The following is a 14,833-nucleotide window of genomic DNA, read 5'->3' on the forward strand; positions in this document are numbered from 1 at the left end:
TCGAGAATACAAATTCATAGCTATGCTAGTCACTGTGCGCAAGGCACCAACCAGCCCACTTGGACCCAAAATAATTCACCATACACAAGGCGCTAACTGGCACACTCAGACCCAAGAGTAAACGTTCCATAGAACAATAACAATCAAACAATAGATCAAATATCTAGCGATTTTGCATGCAATAAGATTCAACATTTCAAAAGCATAAAAAAGCTTGCAGATTTTTGTGCAAATAAGCATATGCAAACAATGTCGTACTTGATCCGATTTCATGTATTTGATCATGCTAAAAACATGATTTGAATAACAAAACATATCAATTCCAAAGACATAAATCCAGTTCATAAACACGGCTTGAAAATCTGATTTAATGTAGGAAAACTCCTTCACATAGTCACAAGTTACGTACCAACTGTTCGAACAACCAATCCCTTTGCAAACCTCCAAGTTCAATCTTCCAAATCACCTATAATACATGTAATATCTAATTTAGAAGGTTTGTAAACTTTTAGAATATAATTTTTAGGTTTAGTCCCGCAACAGAGGTGCTGCCTAGTTTTCAAACATGTTTTTTTGACATACTAGATACTTGGCAGAAAAATATTCATATAATATTCATATGAAATCCAAAAAATATAAAACCAGTGCCATTTGAAAGAAGACTCGAAAATTTATAATTTCATAGAACACATCAAAAACTAAATCAGATCATAAAACGTTTGTTTTTAAGACGTAACAGAGCTCGGACCCAGATTTCGGGCAGATTAGACTCACTGTAAGAGAATATTCATAAACTAATCATCTAAAATTAAAAAATTATGAAACCAAAGCCATTTGAAAGAGGACTTGACGATCTAAAAGTTCACAAAATAAATAAAAACCTAGTTCGGATTGGAAGATTTCGGTTTTTAGGTCGTAAAGTTCTTCAAAAATCAGATTTTTCTATCATTTAACACATGTTAATTTCCTCACGCTAAAAACCTAATTTCTACTATCTTACACCAAATTTAAACATGAGATTAATATGAACTAACATTAGGTCTTTCGAGAATCCATGATTTCTCCCAATCTAATGACGATCCAAGAAAAAAATCTTGTTTTTCTTTATTTATTTAATCATAACTACGTATTTGAAGCAGATTCTTAAGATCAAAACAAGAAAATTAATGTAATTCACATACCTTTTGGGGAAGAACAATTTTTCTCCCTTCCAAAATCCACGTTCCAAAGTTTTCTTCTTTAAGATAGATTTTTGCACGGTTTGTATTTAACGTGAGTTTATGGATTTTCTTTAAGAGTTCCACAATTCTTAAATTTCGTGTATCCTAATCTTATTGGACTAGGACGTTTTTTGTTCTATCAAGTTTCCTAATAAAAGGCTTTATTTAAAAATGGACTCTTGTCAATTTTCAACTGGGGACAAAAAGCGCTCCCCCCGCCCACACACTTGGACACGTATATTACTTTTTTTAAAGGAACAAAAAATTTTTTAGGACGTTTCAAAAAATTAGGTACTTTTACCATTTGGCCCACCATGGTGATCGGGTCTGCTCATTCATTGGTCCCACTGTAGTGTGGGCCCCAACTAAAATATCTAGCTGAGTGCAAAAAAGTTTGTGATTCTCTTCTAAATTCAGGGGTATTTACGTAAATTTAGTTCGTTCATCCTTCTAATAAGTTGGTGACGAATAAATCGTGGAAAGATGAGATGCGGGAGTCGTTTTCATGCTGTAAATTGAAGCAGAACCGAATAACGAACCATCTTGGAATATTCCTCACTTTTAAGTTATTTGACCAAAATAACCTACTCGTATCGATGATAATACATAACTGCCCTTTTTTTCGTTCATACTTCTCGATAGTACATAACCGCCCCCTTTTCTTCCCCTTGCCACCCCTTCTGGTGTAAAAAGTGCAGCTATGAAAATACTAGAGGGCGGTGGCCCGGGAAGAAAGGGGGTCGAATTTATTACTTCCCTTAGATCAGTGGGAAAAAATGTGTGGGCCTCATAAGATGCAGTCAATAAAAGGAGAAATTATATGATGAAAGGCCCTATAATACATTATTTTTCAAAAAGTAGGATGATCCAAACCGTCCATTAGATGGGCTACAACATAAATATGTTGTGCCCCAAATATCATTTTCATAGGTTGATCCTGACCCTCCGATCTATAGAGGTACTGCACATTAGAGAGTTGATCCTAACTTTCTATCCCTCTATAGATCGGAGGGTTAGGATCAACCTATGGAAATGATTTTTGGGGTACAACCTAAATATTTAGATTATGGCCCATCTAATGGATGGTTTGTATCATCCTATGGTGTGGGCCGTACTGTACTTTTTGGAAAATAATGGACTATCCGGCCTTTCATCATATCGTTTCTCAAAAAAGAGAGTGAATACGCAAGTGCCATGCTTGTGCTGGGCCCCACACGTAACCAACTTCTTATCATAATCTCATACGCATCATACGGTGCACACATGGCATATGTGCATGTTGATCAGGACCGTTCATCAGATAAACCATCACAATACAATCCAGTAGGTCCAGGTCCCGTGCCGAACATAGATCTCAATCGCAAGATTTATGTACATGAAAACCTACGGCTAGATCACATGTTTACGAAGTCTTTTTGACCATGCTAGATCAACGGTCAAGAATACTTGGATAAGTGTAGACGGTTCAAATCAATCAAAGGTCGGACCCACCATGCCGGAGTGGGTGGGGCCACATTGTATCACAATGTAGTCGCACTCTATCTAGGATTGCATTCGGTTTTATTATGGTCAGTCGGTCCATGGACAGAAACTTAATAAGCCCTGTACTTAGAGCTAGTGGCAGTTTCGTAGATCCATTAAAATCCAGGGGCATTGCATCCTCCCCTGCTTTCTCTCTATAAATATCAAAGCGTTCTTCCTTTGTCTTTGTAGTACGTAAAATCTAAAAATACAGCAAGGAAATCTTTTTAATCTCTTCTTTCTCAATGGGAGGAAACTGTACGGACACACTCTCTTTATATCTCAGATTTTTTATTTTTGCTTTTCTTTTTTCTTTTTTACTGAATTTTTTATCTCTTTTTAATTTTATTCAATTTTTTTTTTGTTGCAATGTGTTGAATAGATCCTCTAGATGAATTCCTAGCCGTTGCTGTTGAAGCTTCAAAAAGAGCTGGAGAGGTAACAAAAAAAAAAAATAAAAATCCTAATTTCAGAAAAAAAAAAAAAAAGAATCTTCTTCAAATCTCTTTTTTGTTTTTTGGGTTTCAGATAATTCAGAAAGGATTTCACCTGAAGAAGAATGTGGAGCATAAAGGGCTGGTAATTTTCTTCCTTTCTTCTGTTTGGGTTTTTGAGTCACTTTTTTTTTTTTTTTGGGGGTTGGATCTAGTCACATTATGCATAAATTTGAATTTTAGGGTTTTGAGTTGTGATAAATTTGTGAATTTTTACTAATTGTTGGACGATTACAAGCAAACCCTAATGAGTGTTTGTATAGAACACTAAAAGGGATAAAGATAGACAGAGATTAATACATCCAAGGAAAGAGATAAAGATAAGAACATACTAATCTAGCCCGACTGCTAATCTAATCTAATTACTAATTCAATCTAGTTGCCTAATCTAGGTGAGGTGCCTTAACCAACTTGCCCAGTCTACTACAAGAAAATCCAATGGTGAGATCTACACCCGATCTAACGGTTGGATCTCATATATTCTAACATCCCCCTCAAACATATGTGGAGTGAAAATCAACATACGTTTGATTACAATGAAATTCTCCGATAAAATGAAATTAAACATTTAATGCACAAATTTTCTGCATGCCGATGAAGATCCCCTGATGATGGTGACTGATGTTTTTTCTTTAACAGTAACAATTCCCATTGAATAATCCAAAAGATCATGACACAGGTGCGGGGGGCAATATGTCCCCCCTCGATACACAGAGGTAGTAAAGAATGATAAACACATAATTATCAAATTACAAAGGGACTCTCCCATTCCCATCATGAACAATCGATATCTCCGAGCGATGGACGCCCTCTTTTTGCCAGATCATTGGCTGATTGATTAGTCGAGTCTCTCATATACATAAGCCATGGTTGCAATACGCGGATCAGATCTCTAATTTTTTGTCCAAAGTACATGCAAGACGCCAAGGACCGGAACTCTAATTTTTGGCCCAAGCGATAACATTCGTGGAGTCGCCCTCAACAATAAGTTGACCCAAGTTGTGTGTCTCGAACCATTTTAGTCCGAATAGAAGAGCCCTCGCCTTTGCCTTATTAGCATCGCATATGCCTACAGGCCCCGAGAAAGTCATGAAAGTATTGCCGTTCACATCACGAATTAGTCCCCCAAAACCCGCCGGCCCCGGATTTCCCATTTAACTCCCGTCAAAATTAAGTTTGACCCATCCCTCACCACCTCAGTGTAATTTTTGCAGCGGGGTTTTTCTCAAATAAAACCACAGATCCATTCCTCAGTGTGCCACAAATAGGATAAAGGGATGCCAACCGTAACCTTAGACCATGTGATAATGGAAATATTGATTTGGAGAAGAATGTTTAGCCATGACTTAGACTTGTCATTGAAGATGCAATTGTTTCTATCGGTCCATAGAAACCAGATAATAGCATACGGTATGGAGGACCACATTGACCCTCTGATGTGTCCCTGAAATTCGCAGTTCCAGTTCAGAAGCACTCAGAGATGCTATTATGCAGCACCCACGACGTCCCAAAGAATTTAAATACGCCCATCCATACCGCAGATGAAGACGGACATAATAAGATCAAATGATCAATCATTTCCTCATCATTGTGACAAAGAACGCACCAGCCAGCAATTGTGAAGCGCCTCCTTTTTGATCTTTCACACGTATTGATGCATCTATGGGACTGTGTCCATGCAAATCCTAAAATGCGAGGAGGTATTATCGATCTCCATAGTCGTGCCAGGCGAGCGAGATGGGGAATTGTTCCCTTCATTCAAACATCAAAAGAAGCTTCTGACGGAGAACCCACCTTGTTTATCAGGAACCCAAATCCATATGTCTGGTTCATGGGGAGACAAGTAAGTCGCATCCAGCAGAGAGAGGGGAGAGGTAAATTCTTCAATTTCCATATCCTTGAGTTCCCTACGGAGGCGGATGTCCCAGAATAAATTCCTACTTCCTGCCGTTCTAGTTGTAATCTGAAATTTTTGCGTTTTGGTCACACAAGACAGTATATTGCTAGAAATAATTGGGCTAAGGAAGGCATTCCTTGAGGTAACTATAGAGCACCAAGCACCCGATCCCTTTCCCGTCGGAGGCTCCCCACATTCCCAATCACCCCAGCCCCTTCCGTACTTATCCTCAATAATGTTGTGCCACAATGCATCTTTTTCAACCACAAATCTCCATAGCCACTTACCAAGTAGTGCCTTGTTACGCAATCGTATTTTTCCGATTCTAAGGCCACCTAGCCTCTTTGCCTTACATATTGTGGCCCATTTCAGCAACTGTCTGAGTCTCTCCTTCCCCTCTCCTCCCCCCCCCCCCCCCCCCCCCCCCCCCCGCTCTCCCTTCCTTCCCTTAGGAATTCCCTTTGGATCTTTTCAATTCTCAATGCTACTTTTGCATGACAATTAGTATACCAGCGTATTCGATAGGTCCGCCTTGCTAAGTGTTAATTGTCCGCCAAGCGAGAGGTATCTCTTCTTCCAAGAGCGAGCTTTCTTTCAATTCTTTCGATCACTGCATCCCATAATACAATCTTTGGATACCGTACCCAAGTGGAAGTCCGAGATACGTGATAGGGAAGGACATAACTGCACATCCAAGGATTTTCGCATGAGTCTGTACATCCGTTGGATCAAGATTAATACCAGCAATGATGCTTTTTGAGAAATTGATACGTAAGCCTGACACCATTTCGAACTACCGAAATAGACATTTCAGATTTTTGATTGCCGGGCAGCCATCCTTTAAGAATACCAATATGTCATCAGCAAATTGTAAGTGGGATATAGACGGTGAGTTACGACAAGGTTTGAGACCTGTAAAGTAACCTTTCATCTCCGCCTTTGATATTAGGAGGCTGCGTGCCTCCACAACATTAATTAATAAGTATGGGGAAAGTGGATCTCCTTGTCATAGCCCTCGAGAACTATTGAAAAAACTAGCCGGGATTTCATTTATTAGAATGGAAAAAGAGGCAGACGATATACATGACTTCATGCATTTGCGCCATTTGTTCCCAAAACCCATCCTTTCCATGATGTTGTCAAGAACCCGCCAGTCGACGTGATCATACGCCTTCTCAAGATCCACCCGAGCAGTAACACCACTGTCCCCCGTTCGTTTCATCGAATCAAGGATCTCATTGGCTATTAATACACCATCGAGAGTTTGTCGCTCGTTGACAAAGGCGCGTTGAAATTTGGATATAATGTCGCCCATAACCATAGCGATTCTTCGAGCTAGAACCTTAACCAACAACTTGTATAAGCTATGGATAAGGCTAATTAGTCGGTAGTCTCTATCAGAGTCATGAAAGTAGTGTTTGCCTCTTTGTTTATGATTCCCCTCTCATGGAACTCCATAAAGAACGCCAGGATATGACCCTTGATCATTTCCCAGTATCTGTGGTAAAATGCCATCGGGAAGCCATCTGGGCCGAGGGCCTTATCTCTCTTGAGGCTATGCAATGCATTTTCAATCTCCTCCAAAGTAAACTCTCTTTCAAGCCATTCCTTTCTCTCCAGAGAGATTTTTTTGAAGTCCAATCCCTCAAACGATGGTCGCCACTTCTGATCACGCATATACAACTTGGTGTAGAAACCCACGACGAGATTTTCGATGTCATGCCTATCTTCCACAAATGTATCATTCACCTTTAAGGAATTGATAGCATTTGATCTTCACCGAGCGTTCACCATTTTGTGGAAGAATTTTGTTTTCCTATCCCCAACAACAAGCCAAATTACGTGTGATTTTTGCCGCCAGCTGATTTCTTGACACCGGATATTTTCTTCATACTCCACTTGTATTTCCATTCGTCTTTGTCGTCCACGTCCTTCAACGATTCATTTTCTTCCTGTCTTTCCAGCAAGTCCAATTCCTCCATGATTTGTCCCTTCCGAAGCACCTTTCTTTGATTTTCCAGTTTAGCCCGTTCCTTAATTTTCACCTTGATTGTTTTCAACTTAGAGCAGAAGATATAACCCATCCAACCCCCATGAGGATCATATTTCTACCAGTCCTCAATTTTTTCATCGAGTCCTGGTACTTCGCATAAAGCCACGTCCAATTTAAATGGACGGGCCCATCCGATGATTCCACGAGTTGTAGTAAAGGGTTATGATCAGATATAGGCTTGGGTAGCGCCCCCTGCCCCACACATGGAAAGGCGTCATCCCACTCCTTGCTGATAAGAAACATGTCTAACCTTGATTGCACCAGCCTCTTCTGATTGTTGGACCATGTAAATCTTGCACCCTCCAATGGCAGGTCAATTAGTTCACAATCTTGAATCACGTTCGAGAGGTTGCGCATAGTGGTGGTAATTCTACTCGCCGTATTCTTTTCATGAGGAAACCGAATAGTATTGAGGTCACCACCAACAATCCAAGGACCAAACCAACCATCCCTAATTTTATTTAGCTTAATCCGTAACGATTTCCGTTCGCGAGCACGAGTGGATCTGTAGACGACCGTCCGTAGCCACTGCCACTGTAACTTAGGGGACATGAAACGGATAGACACAGTGTTCACCATAGTCGTAAATTTCGTTTCGGTGGCCATGTCGTTTTGGCCACCTAAATGAAATTTCGGTGGGATTTCGGTGCATTTCGGTCACGCAAATTTTTTTTTTTAAAATATGAGAAAATCCCAAAAAATCAAAAATCAATAGAAAAAGATAAAAAACTAATAAATAGTCCAAAATATGTGTCCCAAAAGGCATATTCATTACTTAAACACTTAAAGTCTTGCACAAGTCCAACTAATAGTTTGATACATAGAAGAACATAAAAAAAAAGATACATGAAAGTGAAACATAGAGAATAGCTAGTAGCAACAACTCTCAGTCATCATAACTCGGATGATCAATACTCAATGTCGTCGTCGTCGTCGCCACCACCACGATCACCTGGACCACCAGTAGGGACATCTTCTTCAAGAGGCATGACAAAGTCGTCGTCGTCGTCCCCGGCCCCAACCACAGTAGTAGGTGCTTCAAGATTTTCCCACCCAATGTCTTCCGGCATGAAAATGATATCTTCTTCTTCTGCAACCCAATCCATCATGACATCCATATGGTCTATGCTCAAAGGGTCACTAGTAGTAGATGATTTCCTCAACAAGTCCCTGAGAAGGAGAACATTAAGTTTAATGTCAAACGTTAAACTTAAAAGCTTAAAGTGATGAGGTGAGAGTTGAAAACATTATATTACGCTGTATACCTTTGTCGAAACTTAAGGTTGTAATGGACAAACACCAAGTCATCCAATCTATGGTGCTCCAACCTATTTCTCTTTATAGAGTGAATGTGTTCGAATGTGCTCCAGTTCCTGTCACACCCAGTCGCACTGCAGGTTCGACTGAGGATTCTGATCGCAAAGTTCTGTAATTCTTCCACGTCACTTCCGAATTGATTCCACCATGCACTATGTAACTGTAAAGTAACAAATAGTAAAGCATTATTTGCTGAGAAACTGAAAGTTAAAATGAATTATACTTAATTAAACAAACAACTCAAATATACCTGGTCCCAACTTCGTTCGGTTGCGGATTGCAAGCTTCATTCCAAACATACCCTTAGCCTCTCAATAATCCTCAATTTGATTGGTGATGAGGTCTTGTGTACCTTCATCAGGTACCAATCGAGTGATGCATGTCAGTAAGCCTCTGGTTACTTCACTGTGCCTAGAGAAGGTAGGAGTGAAAAAGAGAGCAGGGTTAAGATGCTGCATGGAGGGGACTGTGGAGTTGCCTATCCCATCTTTGGTCGATGATCTTCCAGATGGGCATGTAATCTGATTTTTTCTTCAACCTCTCCTTGATGTTCTCTTTCGCTCTATCCATGGCCTCATATAGGTAACCCATCGCTGGTTTGTCCTGCCGATCTACCAAACGTAGCATTCTCACTAAAGGCTCGCTGATGTTTAGAATGTACTTGCATTGGTCCCAAAAAGATTTGTCCAACACAATTCTAACTACCCCCTCACTCGATGGGTGTTGGAGAAACCTACTAGTACTATACTCATCAGACACGAACATCTGCTGAAGTGCTTTCCGATTCAACACCAGACTTGTATGCTAATGAAATTTGTAGCAAATCTGGTCGAAGCAGGACTGCACAACTCCTTCCCACCTGTGAACTTCTTCCTCATCAAATTCAAGAGGCCTCCATGGTTGTAGATGAACTTTGTAATCGTCCGAGCCCTCTCAATTGTGCTTGCTATGTGAGGAAATACACTCGGTTTGCACAGATGCTCCAAGATGAAATCTAAGCAATGGGCTGCACACGAAGTCCAGAAGAATGTACCATATGTGGCTTCTAGTCTTTTCCCAGTAGCTTTATGACTTGGCTCACTGTCAGTTACAAACTGCACCACATATTCCGGATTCACCTCTGCGATAATCTTTTCAAAGATATTGAATAATTCATCGGCATTCTTCACTATGCCAGATGCATCAACGGATTTGAGGAATATGACTCCTTTAGGGCAGTACACCAAAAAGTTGATTAGGGAACGTTGTTTGGTGTCTGTCTATCCATCGGCCATAATGCTACAGTCAGTGTATCTCCATGACATCTTAATCTCCTCCAAGTAGTTGTTTACCTCATCCATTGTATTCTTCAAAATGGAACCCCTTAAAGCATGATAAGTAGGTGCCTTATAACCCGCACCCACGGCATTCACAGCATCAAACATAGGTTGCCAGAAAGGTGAATTGGCAATGTTGAAAGGGAGATTGGCATCGTAGCAAAGCATGCAAACCGCCATGTCTGTTCTATCCACTGTTTCTTTGGTAGCCAAAGCACTTTTAATGCTTGGCTGAGCTCTCGGGGTTGTTCGTGGTGCAAAGAAATTCTTCATCCCTCCTGTGATTCCCTTCTTCTTCCTTTTTGTACCACTCGGTTCTACAAGAACTTCCTTACCCCTTCGCTGAGGCAATGGTGTGCCAATGTCTTCTTCATCATCCTGCTCTTCTTCTTCGTCTGGTGTACCATAAAAACCTCCAACCTCTGCTCTAGATACGCTCATCCTAGCCCTTTCTTTTTTCTTTGCATCTAAAAGTTGTTTCATTCGATATTTTACATCTTCAGTCACTTTTCTGCATGATGCTACTTCATCAGGAACAGTCGCTAAATGTTCTTTCAAGCGGGTTATACCTCCACCCGATATGACTTTACAACAGAATATGCAAGTTACTTTATTTTTTTGACCCGGAACCAATGTACCGTAAGCCCATGCCGGGTCATCCGATGTAGCGGGTATCGAACCAATAGAGGATGCTCCTGCAGAAAGTCCCAACCCACTCATTCTGAAATGAAGTAGAAGAAGGGGGAAAATGAATTAGAAGAAAGGAAATGGAAACAAATTACAAAAACAATGAAGTAGAAGGGGACATATGAAGTAAGAAATAAAAGAAAGGAAATGGAAAGAAATAAAGAGAACCTTGATGTTGAACTTGATTTGAAGAGAATACGATAATATTAGCCTTCACTCACTTGAAATTTGTAGTGTAACTTGTAAGCCTTCACTTGAAATTTGTAGTGTAACTTGTAATTTGCAAGCCTTTGGAAATAGTTCTTGTAGTTGTAAGTTGAAGGTAGGCCTTCCCTTTGCTCCAAAATGGACTTGGATTGAGTTGAAGAAGAGCGTAGACTTGTAGGAAATTTAGTAGAATAGATAGTGTAAGTGAAAGTAGAAAAGAGAAGGAGAATCACTTATGTGAAGGTAGAGCAGGAGAAGGTAGGGGAAATGCTATTTATAGAATTTTTTATTGTTTGTGTTAGTAAAAATGACTAAAATACCCTTCCCAACAGCTATAAACGGTCACATTTTGAGGCTAAAATGGTCAAAAATCCAAAAGAGCCGTTACAGGGGCATTGAGGTAATTTCTGCGAAAAACAGTCAAACTAGCCGTTATAGGCTATTTCGGACAAAATTCAAAATTTCGTCCATTTCGGACGAAATCCTATGATCTGTGGACACGGACACGAGTGTCGGACATGGCAAACTCCCAAAATTTAGAAACAGGGACACGGCTAAAATAGAAAGTACATATAATCATGTTTTGTGGATATAGATTTGTGTGCGAGGTTTCGATAAAAATCTAGAAATAGTGGCACACTCATACACGTACATCCATACAAAGTTACTGACACTTCTAGCATTACACTTAGAAGTGTCTAAAGGAGCGTCGACACGTGTGGACACCGGTGTTGTGTCGGACATGACACGACACGTGTGTCGGCAAAAAAATCAAAGTGTCCACAAATGAGTTTCGGACGAAATGACCGAAATTTCGGACGAAACGAGATCTTGAGGATTTCATTCCGTTTTCGGAACGAAAACGAAACGTTTATAACATTACTGTTCACCAATGAAGTGTTCCTCCATATTGAAGATTCCATCCTTCCAAATCACGAATATACTGCCCGAAGAACCACATGCATCTTTAGCAGTCCACTGCCGATTATTCCTTCCCCAGATTGCATTGATTATGTTCTCATCAACACCACCAATCTTCGATTTGATGATGGCGACTATGTCAGGCTTCCTCCTCCATCATAGGTCCTTCACATCCAGTTTTTTACTTTCCGAGTTCAAACCCCGTATATTCCAATAGATTAGCTTCACTGCTAAAAGTTGTTTGATACCCAAGAAGTTCCCAAGGCTTTGCTCATCGCAAAGCCCTTAGTTCCCGCATGCCTTTCCCTATAACTCTCACCTTTGAGCATGATGGACGATCCCTATTCACGATCTCCATAAAGATATTACGCGTGCTGGGGATATCCTCCTCATATGCAATACCAAAATTCTTGCCCATATCAGTCATCCTACAAACTCAACCGAGTCTTCCTCCACCACTTCAGTGTTACTGGTCTCACCCCGGAGGAGACAGGACTTTATATTCTCTCTAAGTTCCTTATCGAGAGAGTCATCCACAGACGGAGATTCAGCATTAGATGATAAGGCCCCGGTGGTTGCAAGAACGATGCGAGATTCCGACTCAATCGCCTCTTTCCGAAGTGGGTGACTGATGTTGTTCGCTGAAGAAGATGATGATTCCTTCTACTCGCTGAAGAATTTGTCGCTTGGAAGATGAGCCACAAAGTGGGCGTGCAGACCTCAACAAATGATTGCCTCAATGGGCAGAATAGAACTCAAGCCTCAATGGGCGAGTAAGAATGGGTCACTACGGACCAATGCCTATAGGCCTGAGCATTCGGTTATAACTGAACCATAATTTCCAATATTAACCGAACCGAAATATTTCGGTTATTCAAAATACATAACCGAAACCGAAATCCCGGGTAACCGAAACTGACCGAAACCGAAAAAATATTTCGGTAGTTTGGTTAGTTCAGTTACAACCGAATTGAATGTTAGCAGCGCATCAAGCCATGAACCACCTAATTTTTGAATCGGAACCGAAACCGAGAGGTCTGAAACAATACACTAATATACAGGGTGCAAATTTTTTTTGGTTTAGCATAATAGTCTACAAGTCTATAATGAATGGCATACTATAATGATAATGAATAATCCCATGGAAATGAATGCATTGTTGATAGTTGCATAGTGCTGTGCATACTAAGTCTAGTGGCTACTGGCTAGTTCGTAACTGCGTACTTCCTAAGTGCCTAGTGTGCCCAAGAGTCCAAGACCCAAGTGCCCATATCAGTATATCACTCTCTTCCCATTTTTAGCATACTTGTTAAATATGAAATAATGAATGGCATAACTCAACAACTATATATGTCTGGAAATACGAAAGTATATGAAAATACGGAGTTACCTCAGTTCAAGTTATGGCAAATTGGCAATGACATTGACATTGAATCATTGATAATTTGATATCTCCCGAAAAAGCAACCAGCAAGTGAGAACTTCTACTATTACTATCTATAGCCTATAGGGAATTAATACTTAATAGATCCAATGTATATGGAAATGCAATTACCTTCAGGTTTCTCAACTGCAGCATATGACATATGCCTCCAAGGCTCCAATCCAAGGCAAAGGACAGAACAGTTGCTCATTTCAGTCATTTTACATCACCATCCAAATTCTAGAACAAAGTTAATCCATAGAAATATAGAATGATACTAATACAATCATACAAAAATGTGAGTGTTCATAATCATATTAATCATATCAATTCATCAAGTGGCCAGCAAACTGCAAATAGTCCTCATCAAAACAATGTAGCCACCATCAACAAGAAAAAAGTGCAACAGCCAACATGGATAAGTTTTTCCTCAATCATAAGTCATAGCTCATAACTCATAAGTGGGCCATACCAATACACACAAGAATAATAACGCCAGCCACAAGAAGACATGGGAAATTTGATTTTGAGGTTGCTGATCCTCACACTCACGAGCGTGGATCTCCTCTTTGCTATCTTCTTTGAGATCCTCACGGTCACGGGTAACTCATGTTGGTTGGTGCTCTTCTTCAATGCGTTTTAAGAACGCATTGAACGCCTCTTCCGCCTCCCCCTTGCTGTTATAGGACAGTGGCATGCTCCCCTGTACCCGTTAACTTGCACATGACATTCTGGCCAAGTGTCAAAAACCCTTACCTTCCTTCCCTTAAAAACGACATAAAATTTCTTCCTAGCCATTAACTGATTAACCTGATGAAAACATTGAAAAGTCCAAAAATGGCTATAAGCCTATAACTTGATTAGGTCCTAAAGATAAAAGATCAGAAAATATCATATTAGTATATTACAATTACATGCCACATTTGCCTAAATGATACAAAGTTACAAACCATAGTCCATACAATGATATAAACATGAAACATGACAGTATTTTTTTCACTCCACCACCATAACATGATGCCAACATAAAGTCTAAACCTAGTAAAATAACCACCACTCCACCACAGAAGGCCCACTAGGACCAGGCCTAAGGCCCACCACCATACAAATCCACCTCCAAAGTGGCAAAGTCCATACAAATCCACCACCATAACATGATGCCAACATAAAGTCTAAACCTAGTAAAATAACCACCACTCCACCACAGAAGGCCCACTAGGACCAGGCCTAAGGCCCACCACCATACAAATCCACCTCCAAAGTGGCAAAGTCCATACAAATCCACCACCATACAAATCCACCTCCAATCACAACTGACAAGTGACAAACCAAGTTGATACAAGTGAATAACATCTAGTAAAAAAAAAGAAAGAGCAATAAATTACAAAGTGGGAGAGAAACACAAGATTTAACAAAACTAAAATGAAGCAAACAAACCTCAATCTTTCACTCTTCAAAGATCAACATTGGAAGAAACATCTCCAAAGACTGAAATATTGGAAAATTCTGAAAAAGAATAGAAAAAGAGGTACAATCAAGTTTCAAGTAAAAAAAGAAGAAGAAGTAGAACATACTTAAAAAAATTTAAAAGAATACAAATATTACCATTTTCAACCATTTCAAGCTCCTTTAATGCTTCTTCGATGTTAACCGGCATTGATGATGAACAAAGCTAATCTTGAGCACATATAAGAGCTTGTACTATCGTAGGAGTTAATGAACTCCTAAATGCATCAAGAACACGCCCTCCGTGCTAAATGCAGACTCCGAAGCAACC

At 40.1% G+C, this 14,833-nt stretch overlaps 1 protein-coding gene across 1 annotated transcript in view; it reads left to right on the forward strand.

Moving 5' to 3' along the window:
- Window positions 1–2,909: 2,909 nt before the first annotated feature.
- VTC4 (Inositol monophosphatase family protein) overlaps window positions 2,910–14,833 on the forward strand; it is a 34,037-nt gene continuing 22,113 nt past the window's right edge. Inside the window, exons 1-3 of the mRNA XM_077373826.1 lie at window positions 2,910–2,999; window positions 3,124–3,179; window positions 3,270–3,320. Coding sequence (XP_077229941.1) covers window positions 2,987–2,999; window positions 3,124–3,179; window positions 3,270–3,320 — 120 coding nt within the window. The 5' untranslated portion in view covers window positions 2,910–2,986. The remainder of the gene's footprint in view (window positions 3,000–3,123; window positions 3,180–3,269; window positions 3,321–14,833) is intronic.

Source organism: Tasmannia lanceolata, unplaced genomic scaffold (genome assembly GCF_043159265.1).
Source record: "Tasmannia lanceolata isolate RefF3 unplaced genomic scaffold, GAP_Taslan_0.1 ptg000003l, whole genome shotgun sequence".
Lineage (NCBI taxonomy): Eukaryota > Viridiplantae > Streptophyta > Magnoliopsida > Canellales > Winteraceae > Tasmannia > Tasmannia lanceolata.